The sequence below is a fragment of the Scyliorhinus torazame genome, chromosome 21 (assembly GCF_047496885.1).
Source record: "Scyliorhinus torazame isolate Kashiwa2021f chromosome 21, sScyTor2.1, whole genome shotgun sequence".
In the NCBI taxonomy this organism is placed as follows: domain Eukaryota; kingdom Metazoa; phylum Chordata; class Chondrichthyes; order Carcharhiniformes; family Scyliorhinidae; genus Scyliorhinus; species Scyliorhinus torazame.
The window spans coordinates 105,878,629-105,893,107 of record NC_092727.1 but is presented as its reverse complement, the minus strand read 5'-3'; the positions used below and the strand labels follow the sequence as shown (position 1 = coordinate 105,893,107).

General features: G+C 44.4%; 1 protein-coding gene across 8 annotated transcripts in view; it reads right to left on the bottom strand.

Annotated features, from left to right (window-relative positions):
* The window catches only part of hdac5 (histone deacetylase 5), a 438,550-nt gene that overhangs the window by 147,365 nt on the left and 276,706 nt on the right, over positions 1–14,479 (bottom strand). For 7 of the 8 annotated variants that reach the window (XM_072487170.1, XM_072487168.1, XM_072487171.1 and 4 more), the window contains 3 exons: positions 8,402–8,646; positions 6,888–7,032; positions 4,322–4,442 (listed from right to left, as the gene is read on the bottom strand). In XM_072487170.1, the coding sequence (XP_072343271.1) occupies positions 4,322–4,442; positions 6,888–7,032; positions 8,402–8,646 (511 nt within the window). The remainder of the gene's footprint in view (positions 1–4,321; positions 4,443–6,887; positions 7,033–8,401; positions 8,647–14,479) is intronic. The other variant, XM_072487167.1, reaches the window with a different exon arrangement.

Genomic DNA, 14,479 nt, shown 5'->3' with positions numbered 1-14,479 from the left:
TAGCCCTTGCTCATAGTGCAAAAACTAGCACCACTTGTATTTATATAACACCTTTCACATAATCGCAAGTATCTTCAAAGCAGCATTATAGAACAATATTTGAAGTCAAACCACATTAGGCAACATTTGGGTAATTAGCGGTGTAGTGGCAATGTTACTGGATCAGAAATACAGAGGCCCAGGCTTTTGCACTGGGGACAAGAGAAGAAATCCCACCAAAGCAGATTAATTAGTGAATAAACTTGGAATGAATGATCATGAAATTATCAGAATTCCATAAAACCCGACTTGATAAACGTGAAGGCAGGATTGTCGAAGTGAAATGTTTACACAATGGTTGTCCCATAATTTTCAGACATTTACTGTTTCTGACTTTCAAACTTTCTTGACTTAAAAGGAGACACTGCGCCTGTGCAAGAATTTGTCCAATCAAATAATAATAGCTGGAAGCTGAATTTCTGATTCAAGACATTTTTGATGCAAAGACATTTTCATTTCAGCAAGCTGATCTATATGTAACAAAAGCTGAACATACATAACGTTGAAGAAGACAAGTGCAGCTGTTCCGGTGGCGGCCATGGAGTGAGTGGTCGCTCGCTTGGTAGCTCCCGCTCGTGGTGGACCCTGATTTATGGGGGATTTGATCAGTAAAATAGGAGAAAGGTGAGGTAGAGGAGAAGAATCCCCTACCAGTTTATGGATTTGTGGACCAGAAGTAGAAAAGGAAAGATCGTTGGGCCAAGAAGGGAGTGGAGCCTGCAGCACAGGAAAACATGGCAGAGGCTCGGGGACTGGGATTGTTGGCCCAGTGGTCAACGGAGCAGCTAGTGGAATTCCTCCAGGAGAACTTTGCTAAGCAAAGACAAGAGTACTTGGACCCGATTAAAACGGGGTTTGACCGAGTGGAGCAAAGATTGGAAGCACAGGGCCAGGCGATCCAGAAGGTGGAAGGGGCGGTGGCTGAGCACGATGACCAGCTATCTGCGATGGCTGCGGAGATAGGGCTGATGAGGGACCACCAGAAAAGACTGCAAGAACAAGTGGAGGATCTGGAGAACAGGTCGAGCAGGCAGAACCTGAGGATCGCTGGCATCCCGGAGAGCAGCGAGGGATCGGACGCAGGGCCATCCATATGTGGCGCGTAAGTTCGAGAAGTTGCTGGGGGAAGGTACATTTGCTCAACCCTTGGAGATGGACAGGGCACACAGAGCGCTTATGAGGAAGCCATGGATGAATGAGCTACCGAGGGTGATAGTGGTACGAATGCACCGGTTCCTGGATAAGGAACAGATCTTGAGGTGGGCGAGGCAGACGAGGAGCTGCAAATGGGAAGATAACAAGCTGCACATTTACCAGGACTTGGGTGCGGAACTGGCCAAAACTGGGATTGTTATTTTGCTATGGGGGGGGGGGGGGGGGGGGGGGGGGGTTGTTCTGTTGACAGGGGAGGGATTGGCACTTGGAGACAAATTAGAGGTTGATGATGGTGAACACCCGAGAGCGGGCCTGAGGAGGCGCGGGACGCAAGCTGGAGGCTGGTCCAAGAAGGGTGGGGCATGCTCCCGTTGTCACTGACGGGGAGGGAATAGACCGTAAAAATGACGGTTCTCCCGAGATTTGTGTTTGTTTTCCAGTGCCTACCTATTTTTATACCAAAGGCGTTTTTTAAGCGGGTGAATGCGGTGATCTCTGGGTTTGTGTGGGCGGGTAAAACCCCGCGAGTAAAGAAAGTACTGTTGGAGCGGAGCCGAGGAGGGGGAGGGTTAGCACTGCTGAACTTTAGGAACTACTACTGGGCGGCAAATGTAGCCATGATTAGGAAGTGGGTAGTGAGGGAGGGATCGGTGTGGGAGTGGGTGGAGGTGTCCTCATGTAAGGGCACAAGTTTGGGGGCATTGGTAATGGCTCCTCTGCCGTTCTCGCCGGCCCGGTACTCCACAAGCCCAGTGGTGGTGGCAGAGAGTAGGGATTGAGAGGCTGGGGGACCTGTTTATTGATGTGAGCTTTCCCTGTTTGGAGGATCTGTAAGTGGAGTTTGAATTGCTGGGCGGGAATGGGTTTCGGTATCTGCAGGTGAGGGATTTTGTGCGAAGGCAGGTTTTGGCTTTTCCGCTTCCGCCGTCGCAGGGGATACAGGACAAAGTAGTTTCTAGAACGGGGGTGGGGGAGGGGAAGGTATCGGAAATCTATAGAGAACTTATGGAGTGGGAGGAAACCCAGATAGGTGAGCTAAAGCGTAAATGGGAGGATGAGTTGGGAAAGGAGTTGGAGGCGGGTCTGTGGGAGGATTCTCTGAGCAGAGTCAACACGTCCTCATCATGTGCCAGGCTCAGCCTGATACAATTCAAGGTGGTTCACCGGGGACACATGGCAGTGACCCGGATGAGCAGGTTTTTCGGGGTAGAGGACAGGTATGTGAGGTATGCGGGAAGGCCCGCAAATCATGTCCACATGTTTTGTGCAGGTCCGTAGCTTAGGGGATTCGGGCAGGGATTTGCAGATATCATGTCCACGGTCCTAAAAACGAGGGTGGCGCCGAGTCCAGAGATGGCGGTTTTTGGAGTGTCGGAGGACCCGGGAGTCCAGGGGGAGAGAGAGGCTGACATTTTGGTCTTTGCCTCCTTGGAGATGGATCTTATTGGCGTGGAGGGACTCGAAGCCCCAAAATCAGGGGTATGGGTTAGCGACATGGCTGGGTTTCTCAGGCTTGAGAAAATTAAGTTTGCCCTGAGAGGATCAATGTTAGGGTTTGTTCAGAGGTGGCAGCCGTTTATCGACTTCTTCGGGGAAAACTAAACTGTTAGCAGATTCAATAAGGGAGTAAGGGGGGGGTAGGGTGAGTTAGGCTATGTTTTTGTCCAGCTTAGGTGGGAACAGTGGGAGATGGAGGGGTGTGTTACACACTGAATTATGTTTACATTTGTATTGTATTTGTATTGTAAATGCCTTAACAAAATGTTTGTTAAAAAAAAAAGACCACAATTGCCGTGCAGACCAGGTTACAGTACTTTGCAATGTGCCTCAGACAGCTAGAAAAACATTTAAACTTAGCCATTGATATCCCAATCAACTCAAATTCAAATCCCTATTTAAAACACAGTATAATCATGATACTTCACCAAGGTTGTAGGCACTTACAAGTGTACTGCGCTCTCTTAAATGGTCCATCAAGCTTATCTAGATAGTTTTGACAAAGGGTCATCTGGACTCGAAACGTTAGCTCTTTTCTCTCTTTACAGATGCTGCCAGACCTGCTGAGATTTTCCAGCATTTTCTTTTTGGTTTCAGATTCCAGCATCCGCAGTAATTTACTTTTATCTAGATAGTTGCTGACAGCAGAAAGATACCCAGTTTCATTATCAACTGGACTATCGTTAAGGAAACTACAACTGCCATTAATATCTTTGGGTTGGACTCGCTTTCTACAACCTCTACTGTTAAAATGGCCCACAAGCATTCAGAATCAAAACAGGCAGATCAATGTCCATTTGGTGAAGTATGAGAAAGCATGTGGGACTGTCAGAAAACTGACGAGAAAAATAGGTGAGAAAAAGAGCAGTGTTTTGTTAAGCAACAGAAATGTTCTGTCAGACTGAAGATATGAAAGTATAAACACTTTATTAAAACTCATTTCCTTACTAAAAAAGGTCTGTGTTACAAAAATAGTCCGTTACATGGTAAAGATAAATCAACTTAAATGCAACAGTGCAAACATCAGCATCTGAGCAGTGATCCTTAAAGGAGAGTGAGAAAGAAAATGCTACAGAAAAAGTAGAGTAGGATAAGGGGGCAAATTTAGATCAGAAAGTCTTAATTCAAAGAGTGAATGACATACAGACTAGACCTTCGGGTAGAATAGTGGAGGCAAAAACCCAGGAATCATTCAACTAGGGACCACGGAGTCTTTCTGGGCAGTTAAAGTAAGGTCTAAATAACCTTTCCCACCTGCATTGGTCTTGTGGTCCCCTGTCAATCTATTTCCTAACTTTTTATTTATTGGATCAATTTTCTCCATTCTTATTGTAAGGATGCAGAAGTGCCATTTTGAAAAATATACTTAGACGACACATCTGTACCACATTACAGTTGTTATAGATTTCCTTATCTTGACACTTGAAAAGCTACTCCACCATCACATCACCCCGAGTGTGTCTCAATGGAGAATATACAGTTCAATTAAAGACAGATTCTGCTAGTCTTTCTTGAGATCTTTGCCACAACATTTTTAAATTGTGTAAAAACCGAGTATGAAAACATAAAATCGATTAAGTTATCACATGTATAGGAGGCATAACTTAGTACGAATATGCACATGCAGTACCAGCTTTTGGGGTGCTGAGGGAGGGAATGATTGAATCCACTGGTCACAGAATCCTTCGAGGCAGTTTTACTTAGTAGGAACTCCTGAAGTTTTAATTTGACCTCTGTACTAGCTATTGCACCTGAAAAGTGGAAAGATAGCATACATGAGAATAGTCTACAACAAATACAATTTGGTATGCAGCATCACAGGACCTTTACAGTGCAAGAGGTGGCCATTTGGCCCATCGAGTTTGCACTGACTCTGAGAAAGTATCCTACCTCATCCCACTCCCTTGCCTTATCCCCGTGACTTTGCACATTCTTTCTTTTCAGATAGCAATCTAACCATCTCAGGAACTTCGTTCCAGACTCCCACCACTGTCAGGGTGAAATAATTGTTTCCTCACATCATTTTTACTCCTTTTTGCTAATTATTTTGAATCTGTGCCCTCTAGCTTTTGATGCTGTCTTGTGTAGGACAGTTTCTTACTATTTACCCTGTCCATATCCCTCAGGAACATAAATATCTTTATCAAGTCTCCTCTCAATCTTCTGTTCTCCAAAGAAAACAGTCCCAACTCTAATCTATCCTCATAGTTACAGTTCTTTATCCCTGGAATCATTCTTATGAAGGGTGACAGCCAATTGAAATGTTCGTAGCATAGTGAATATTGTGATAGTTTTACTGATCAATACTGATCAATACTGATCAAATTTAATCAAAAAACATTTCAGCGGATCCAAGAGGCTATTTATTGTTGTTTTTCCTTCCTGCCACACTGGAGGTTAAACAAGACCAAAATTGGTTTGCATTAGTTTGATCCATAGCTCAATATTAATTTTCACAAACCGCTTTACTGTATTATGTATCAAAGTACATCAAAATTAATTTGGATTTTTGACATTAAATATGGGACAATTAAGAACATTATTTTAAAAATGTGAAATGAAAATCGCTTATTGTCACAAGTAGGCTTCAAATGAAGTTACTGTGAAAAACCCCTATCTGGTGCCTGTTTGGGGAGGCTGGCACGGAAATGTATTATTCTACATCATGATTCTACGAGTTTGAAGAATTTATTGTTTTAGCACAGAAATCATTCCAAAATTTTTCAAAAGTTCATTCATTAAAGAGTGGCTGCAAAGAAAAAAATAAACAACTCTATTCTTATCAAAATGTTACTTTGTTAATTCAGTAATGTACTTGTAATAGGTTTATTTACAAAATGTATGCCTAAATAATTTTAAATATATAGTACACCAAAATGTGTGATAACCCTATTATTAATAACAGTGTTTAAAATATAAATATGTATTTAACGGAGAACCATTTATTCCACTCACAATTTAATAATGAAGAAATAGCAAATTTACAAAAACTATTTAGATTGCTGTTAACACTTTAGGATATTATCCAGCAGTGGTACCCATTACTGCACTACAGATTTAAGTATTGGTACTTTAAATAGCCAAAGTTTAGTTTACTCCTTTATGATGGTTTATCAACAGATATTTCATGAATTGCACATCTGCAATTATTCTCCCTAAGCAGTTCTGTATATATTAATACAACAATGCAGCAGTTCAGAGGTAGTCTTTCCCAATGCAAGCAGGGATATACTGTTGAGGCTGTAGAAGGCTCTGGTCAGATCCCATTTGGAATATTGGAGGGTGAACGTGGAGAGGCTGTTTCCACTAGTAGGAGAAACTAGAACCAGAGGGCACAGCCTCAGACTGAAGGGACAATCCTTTAAAACAGAGATGAGGAGGAATTTCTTCAGCCAGAGGGTGGTGAATTGTGGAGCTCATTGCCGCAGAAGGCTGTGGAATCCAATTCACTGAGTGTCTTTAAGACGAAGATAGCTAGGTTCTTGATTAATAAGGGGATCAGGGGTTATAGGGAGAAGGCAGGAGAATGGGGATGAGAAACATATCAGCCATGATTGAATGGCGGAGCGGACTCGATGGGCTGAATGGCCAAATTCTGCTCCTATGTTTTAAGGTCTAAATTTATTATCTTGTTTGCATCAGGAGGAAGTGCAGAGCAAAATGGAAGTAAATGATAAATTCGAGCAAGTCATCTCAGAGCACTCTTATGTACCTCCTCATTGTCAAATTAAGAGGGATACTCCCCAAAAACCAAAATTGGTTTGTTTATTTGTCTTCCTCCAGGCACACACCTCTCCCCCCTTCCCCAAGCACTGCATTGCAAAATTAAGGACAGGAAGGAAAAATATGGAAATTTTAAGCAAAGACAGGCAAATTACCATTGTAAAATATATTTACTTTTAAATTGATTAGATATCTGTTTGCATTTTTTGTATGAAATAATAATATCCCTTTTATGGCGTGATATATTGCAAAATACTTCAAGGTTCGATTAGCTTCAAATCAGCTGGAATGTATTTCCCAGACTGCCACGTCAGTGTAACTGAAATACCTGTCTCAGAAGTAAACTGTCTTGCTGCATCAAATAATAGGTCCTCGTCAGAGATTTTCCACCCCAAACTCTTAGAAATGCAAGAGCTGAATGGGGGGCAGCTTTTGATTTCGCAAAAGCTTGCATTCACATATAGCTTCCTTACTTTCCTTGCCTTTCTCTTTGTTTCGAAGCATAAGCAATTGCTGCTCCAGTCTCTGCTTCTCCAACTCTTCATGTCGTTGCTGTTCAAGCTTACGTTGTTGTTCCAATTCTTGCTGACGCTTCACTGCTAGGATCTCCTGTTGTTGCTTGCACAAATTACACAAAGGGCCAGGTAAACAAGCACACAATACTTCACAAAAAGCTTCTAGGCATTCACACTACCATCGACTTATTTAGAATACTTTACAGTAAAATTATACATCGTTAGCACAATTTCTGGATTAGCATGTTCAAAAAGCTCAGCTGCTGCCAAGGAATATTTGTGTTGTGGAAGATATTACATTTATTATACAACAAGCTTTGCAAACAAGATTAAACAATAAAATATTAATGTTTGTACTTCTGGGCACAACCAAAAATGCAGTCTCACTATTTTGTCACTATTCACATAATTGAGCATCTCTATTTATAAAAAAATGTGATGTCTGGCTACTTTTAAATATTTAAAAATAAATCCCCTGCTTCATATTTACCATTGTCAAAAAACCTAATTCAAATTTCAAACTGACAACAGCCGAAACTCAAAGTTGGGTTTAAAACATCAGCTGCTCAATTTACCAACTATTTAGTTATGCGAAGAATATCACAGAAAACGCCTGTTCCTATACCTTCAATCTAAGCTTTTTTTTTTAACTAGATGGAGAGATTAAAGAATTATCAAGGTAATGAATTTTGGATCTCTAAATAGCTTAAACTCATAAAAATACATTTTTAAAAATCATACTGAGATTATTGCAGACTTTGGTGTGGTACAAGTAATGTAGGCGAACCCTAATGGGGTAAATTCTAATTACCTGATGTAGAATAGCAATAAAAAAAAAGCTATCATAAAATAAACTTTATCACTCTCAACTGACTGGAAGGATACTGCACCATTATCAAAGAAACGTACACTTGCAAAATTACGATGCATAATGTCTAAATACAATTACACAATTGATGCAATGATAATATTAATGCACAGTTACCTTTTTCTGTTACTGTGAATTTATATACCTAAATCTGTGAAGTAATTTAAGTTCAAGAAATTTTAGAATCTAAATTAGCAGTAAATAATATTTCGGGAAAAAAATGGCAAATTGACAAAAGTAGTGAGGTGAAGAATAATCAAATAAAACATATCCATGAATAAGCAAGGTTAAAGCAAGGACCATTAAAAAAGTAAATAGTTTTATAACAATTTTCACTGCAAGAGAAGCATTAGTCCACATTTGTTATGCTTCACTTCATCAGTCTTAATTTAAATCATCCCATGTGCAAGACAAATGAGGAGTGGCATGGGAAACATTATACAGAACTTTCCTGTCTGTGTTTTACATATTATTCTGCGGAAATAACATCCAACAGGGGTGCATATTAGTCAGTGTTCCAGTGAAGGGTGGAGTTTAACAGTGAGTGTTATGCGATTCTAATCTCGTACTTGTGCACAATCTATAGGAAGGTTATGGGAAATACCTTTAGGTGTTCCTGAATCTGAACCTCATGCTGTCTTGTCAGGTGTTCATGCTGTTTCTGAAACTCAGCAAATAGTAGCTGCTTCTGGATCTGTTGCTGCTGCTTGAGCATCAGCAGTTCATGCTGTAACTGCTGCTCGCGAAGAAGTGGGTCCACAGTTGGGATTGGGATTCTGGGCTCTGTCCTCAGGTCAACTGGGGTAGCAGTCTGCATAGTCACAGGCAGGGAGGATTTAACTTCAACTGCTGTGTGAAAAATAGAACACACTTCAACAAAGTAGTATTTTTACAATTTCTGGATACAGATTTGATAATGGGATGTACACAATAAATCGGTGTAAAGTGTCTGTACCTGATCAGAAATATGAGTTTCGATTGTTTGTGTCAGATTGCAGACAAGAATTTTTGGGTTGGATTTTCCTGTGGTGTCAAAATATCTGCCTGCTTCCTAACTGTGACACTTAAATGAGGTACTAATGTTGTCATTATGGTACCCAGACAATCTGATCAATTTTGTGCCAAAATAGGACTGGGTTATGAATCTGTCCACATAAATGGGTCATAGAGAAATATCAATCTTACTCTCTCTCTTTCTGATTCCCAGATTAATTTGCTTTTCAAGTTTTTTTGTTAAAGAAGAGCAGCTTTTATCGAAATTTTTGTTGGTGATTCAGTACCCTTTTTTCAAAAGCACAGGAACTGAATTTGGTGCAAAAGAAAGGCACAAGTTGAGTTTTCCATCGAAAAGATTGAGCATTTCTAAGTTGAATATATGCAAAATCATGGAGCATGCAACAACGTTATTTCTGGAACGAGTCCACCTTTTTCTGTCAGCTGCTCACAAGAGACTTAATGGGCATGATTCTCCGGCCAAGTTGCGCCTGACGCCGATCCCACGATTCTCGGTGGGAAGGGTCAAAAACGGTTTTGCGCCAGGTGCTGAGCCGGCCGTAATGCTCCTTCCCCGTGGCACTAGGCGCTGGCCGTGATCTAGACCAGCATATTTAAATAAGTCAGTAAACTAATTTCCTGGCTCCCAGGATTCATCGGCCCCACCGGCACAGTCCAAGACCAGCACAAATCAGTACTGGTCTCCAAACATTAAAACCGGTGTGACGGCCAAACGCGGGTTGGGGTGGGGGGGGGGGGGGAAGAGGTGAAGAGTGGGGGGGGGGTATGAAGAATGGGGCGGGTATGAAGAGTGGAGGGATATGAAGAGTGGAGGGATATGAAGAGTGGAGGGATATGAAGAGTGGAGGGATATGAAGAGTGGAGGGATATGAAGAGTGGGGGGATATGAAGAGTGGGGGGCGTGAAGAGTGGGGGGCGTGAAGAGTGGGGGGCGTGAAGAGTGGGGGGCGTGAAGAGTGGGGGGCGTGAAGAGTGGGGGGCATGAAGAGTGGGGGGCATGAAGAGTGGGGGGCATGAAGAGTGGGGGCGTGAAGAGTGGGGGGCGTGAAGAGTGGGGGGCGTGAAGAGTGGGGGGCGTGAAGAGTGGGGGGCGTGAAGAGTGGGGGGCGTGAAGAGTGGGGGGCGTGAAGAGTGGGGGGCGTGAAGAGTGGGGGGCGTGAAGAGTGGGGGGCGTGAAGAGTGGGGGGCGTGAAGAGTGGGGGGCGTGAAGAGTGGGGGCGTGAAGAGTGGGGGCGTGAAGAGTGGGGGGCGTGAAGAGTGGGGGGCGTGAAGAGTGGGGGGCGTGAAGAGTGGGGGGCGTGAAGAGTGGGGGGCGTGAAGAGTGGGGGGCGTGAAGAGTGGGGGGCGTGAAGAGTGGGGGGCGTGAAGAGTGGGGGGCGTGAAGAGTGGGGGGCGTGAAGAGTGGGGGGCGTGAAGAGTGGGGGGCGTGAAGAGTGGGGGGCGTGAAGAGTGGGGGGCGTGAAGAGTGGGGGGCGTGAAGAGTGGGGGGCGTGAAGAGTGGGGGGCGTGAAGAGTGGGGGGCGTGAAGAGTGGGGGGCGTGAAGAGTGGGGGGCGTGAAGAGTGGGGGGCGTGAAGAGTGGGGGGCGTGAAGAGTGGGGGCGTGAAGAGTGGGGGCGTGAAGAGTGGGGGGCGTGAAGAGTGGGGGGCGTGAAGAGTGGGGGGCGTGAAGAGTGGGGGGCGTGAAGAGTGGGGGGCGTGAAGAGTGGGGGGCGTGAAGAGTGGGGGGCGTGAAGAGTGGGGGGCGTGAAGAGTGGGGGGCGTGAAGAGTGGGGGGCGTGAAGAGTGGGGGGCGTGAAGAGTGGGGGGCGTGAAGAGTGGGGGGCATGAAGAGTGGGGGGCATGAAGAGTGGGGGGCATGAAGAGTGGGGGGCATGAAGAGTGGGGGGCATGAAGAGTGGGGGGCATGAAGAGTGGGGGGCATGAAGAGTGGGGGGCATGAAGAGTGGGGGGCATGAAGAGTGGGGGGCATGAAGAGTGGGGGGCATGAAGAGTGGGGGGCATGAAGAGTGGGGGGCATGAAGAGTGGGGGGCATGAAGAGTGGGGGGCATGAAGAGTGGGGGGCATGAAGAGTGGGGGGCATGAAGAGTGGGGGGGAATGAAGAGTGGGGGGGTATGAAGAGTGGGGGGTATGAAGAGTGGGGGGTATGAAGAGTGGGGGGTATGAAGAGTGGGGGGTATGAAGAGTGGGGGGGGGTATGAAGAGTGGGGGAGTATGAAGAGTGGGGGAGTATGAAGAGTGGGGGAGTATGAAGAGTGGGGGAGTATGAAGAGTGGGGGGTATGAAGAGTGGGGGGGTATGAAGAGTGGGGGGTATGAAGAGTGGGGGGGTATGAAGAGTGGGGGGGTATGAAGAGTGGGGGGGTATGAAGAGTGGGGGGGTATGAAGAGTGGGGGGGTATGAAGAGTGGGGGGGTATGAAGAGTGGGGGGGTATGAAGAGTGGGGGGGTATGAAGAGTGGGGGGGTATGAAGAGTGGGGGGGGTATGAAGAGTGGGGGGGGTATGAAGAGTGGGGGGTATGAAGAGTGGGGGGTATGAAGAGTGGGGGGTATGAAGAGTTGGGGGTATGAAGAGTGGGGGGCATGAAGAGTGGGGGGCATGAAGAGTGGGGGGCATGAAGAGTGGGGGGTATGAAGAGTGGGGGTATGAAGAGTGGGGGGTATGAAGAGTGGGGGGTATGAAGAGTGGGGGGTATGAAGAGTGGGGGGGTATGAAGAGTGGGGGGTATGAAGAGTGGGGGGTATGAAGAGTGGGGGGAATTAAGTGGGATATGAAGGGAAGGGGGCTGAGGGGGAGTGCCTAAAGCGGGTTTATAGACGGGGCAGTGCCCCAATGCCAACGAGGATGGATGGGTGGGGCCGGGTCACCTTTGCAGGCCAATTATAGGCCCCCAAGTTGTCGGGGACAGGGCAGGGTAGTAGTACCATGGTGCTTCTCCTGGTGTCAGTGAACCCGGCAGTGCCAGGATGTCAGTGCCAAAGTACCCGAGTGCCGGGATGGCACTGCCAGGAGTCAGGCCCAGGAGGCCTTGTTCATTGGGAGAAGGGCGGGGGGGGGGGGCGTCCAGGGGTCACAAGAAGCTTGAGGGAGGTGAAAGTGGGGGGCCAGGGGTCCAGAAAGCGGAGTGGCCTGAAATGAGAGAGTGCAGAGATCGGGGCTGCCGGTCATAATGTCGCCATGATCTGCAAGGAACCGTTCGTGCTGCAACCTCAGCTTGCCAGTGCAGGAAATCAACTAAAGTGTGGCCTTGGCGGGGAAAAACTGCCAAGGCCCATAAAACCAGCAAAGTGCTGGTGAAAAGCTGGGTGGATCGCGGCACTGCAGCTGCCAAAAAACACCTCGTTAACCCCACTCAAAAGCGGACTTAGTTTCAAGCATTTTTAAAAGTTGAAGTTGATGGAAACCTACTGAGTATGGGTAGGATTATATCCTTTGATATCAGCAATCGTGTTCAATAATCCACCTGCAGCATGGACATCTTGAACAATTTGTAAACTCTCAACTATCAGGCCCTGTTCACTTCCTGGTCAAGAAGCGGTAAAAGTTTCTCAAGGCATAAAGGCAAATCTGAATGTCAGTGCAGATGGAGACTCAGAAATGTCATGGGAAGCACATTGATCTAAACTGCTGCAGACCATCCACAAGCAAAATTATACTCAAAAGATTCCAGCAAGATTTAATGCTTAAGTTACCCGGTACAGGAGAAGACACCCCATAATCGTATAGGTCAAAAACAATTCCATTTTATTCAAGTGGCCTGTGCAATTTTGATCTTGCATTTCATATGAAAATGTAAGGATATTTGACTAGAAGATATGAAACTCCTTACATGTGTAGTGGCAGATTTGTGTATTTGTGCAGAGCTATAGATGAGTTCAAGCCTGTGATCACAGGGGTGCCAAAATATAATTTTTAAAACTTGCAGAAAAATGAACATGCAGATAGTGTCCTGCACTGCAGAAATATAAAACAGACTTGAATATATAAATATATATCTAATAGACATATGTCTATCGACAAAACAGGGCAACAGCATTACAGCAGTTCACTATTTAACAATCACCAATGAAAGCACTGCATTAAAACATTTTAACATTGGCCCAGCAAAAAATGCATTGTGCTTTACTTGCTAATTTTTCCTGCAATAATCTACAAGTCCCTGTTGTGACAACTAAGGTTGTGGGCTCAATTAATGCAAGTTAAAGACACAGCTGCTAGTAACAGTAGTTACTTGGCAAAACAGCAATGTTTTTAGTGATTTACAACTTTACAATATCTTTTTTAAAACTCAAAGAATACAAATAATAATGAAAAGACAAGAGTATTACAATGCAACCATATTTCTTTTATTAAAAAATAAATTTAGAGTATCAAATTCTTTTTTTCCAATTAAGGGGCACTTTTAGCGTAGCCAATTCACCTACCCTGTACAATCTTTTTGGGTTGTGGGGGTGAGGCCCACGCAGACACTGGGAGAATGTGCAATCTCCACAAGGGCAGTGACCCGGGGCCGGGATCGAACCCGGGTTCTCAGCGGCGTGAGACAGCAGTGCTAACCACTGTGCCACCCTTCCAATGCAACCACATTTCATTGGGTTTAGATAAACAAACTCTCTGTTGTCCTTCAAGGCCATTTGAACAGCAATGTGTGCTAAACACCAAATGTATCATTCCTATATGTATAGCAAAAGATATATTTGAAGAAAACTAGCAACAGAAAACACAATACAAACTAAAGTTGTACTTCATGTCTCAAATTATATTGTATGGAAAATATTTTGAAAGCGAGACCACCCACAGAACAAAGTTAGGATCTTTGTCCTAGCTACTAAATATGTGCAGGTTAGATGGATTGGCCATGTTAAATTGCCCCTTATATGTACAAAGATGTGCAGATTAGGTGGAGTGGCCATGATCAATGCGTGGGGTTACTGGGTAAGGTGAGTGGGCCTGGGTCGAGTGCTCTTTCGGAGGATAGGTGCAGACTCAATGGACTGAATGGCCTCCTTCACACTGCAGGGGTTCTATGGATTCTTCTAGGGATACTTTTTAGTTGGGGTAGCAAATCACTTCAATATTTGATTTTTGAAGTAATTGGGTTTTTTGTTCACACTTCAAAATATTACAGCTGGTATATGAGATATGCCAAAAACTACAATATGCATCTATAACTCAGACACAGGAACATAAAGGCTCTGCATGTACTATGTAAAATAACCACGGATTTAAATGGAATTGTATTGCAAAATATATCAAATATAACTTCCACATTTCCTGGCTAAGTTAGCAGTTAGATGAACTGTTTTGTTGTCTTATCCAATGCTGTTCAAGCCAATCACTAGAAGGTGCAAAAATGCAGATTTTCTTAATTTTTTAAACTTCTTTCTGGCTCCCTCGGCAAGTGGTCAGAGAGCACCAAATTCATTGGAATCCCAAGCCACATTCTGGTCCCTGCACAAAGTGATGAATGAGTGCCAATGTGTAAATTTGCAATGTCTGCTGAAGAAACACACTATGAAAAATAAGGAAATGATATAGGATTCTTTCCTAATGCCATTTTCAATAAGTAGATAAAGATTTCACCACTACTACATATATTTGACATCTCTAAACTTAGAAATCTTTGAATTCAAAAGAGATATAGGCAGTGAGTGAATAATTATTTTT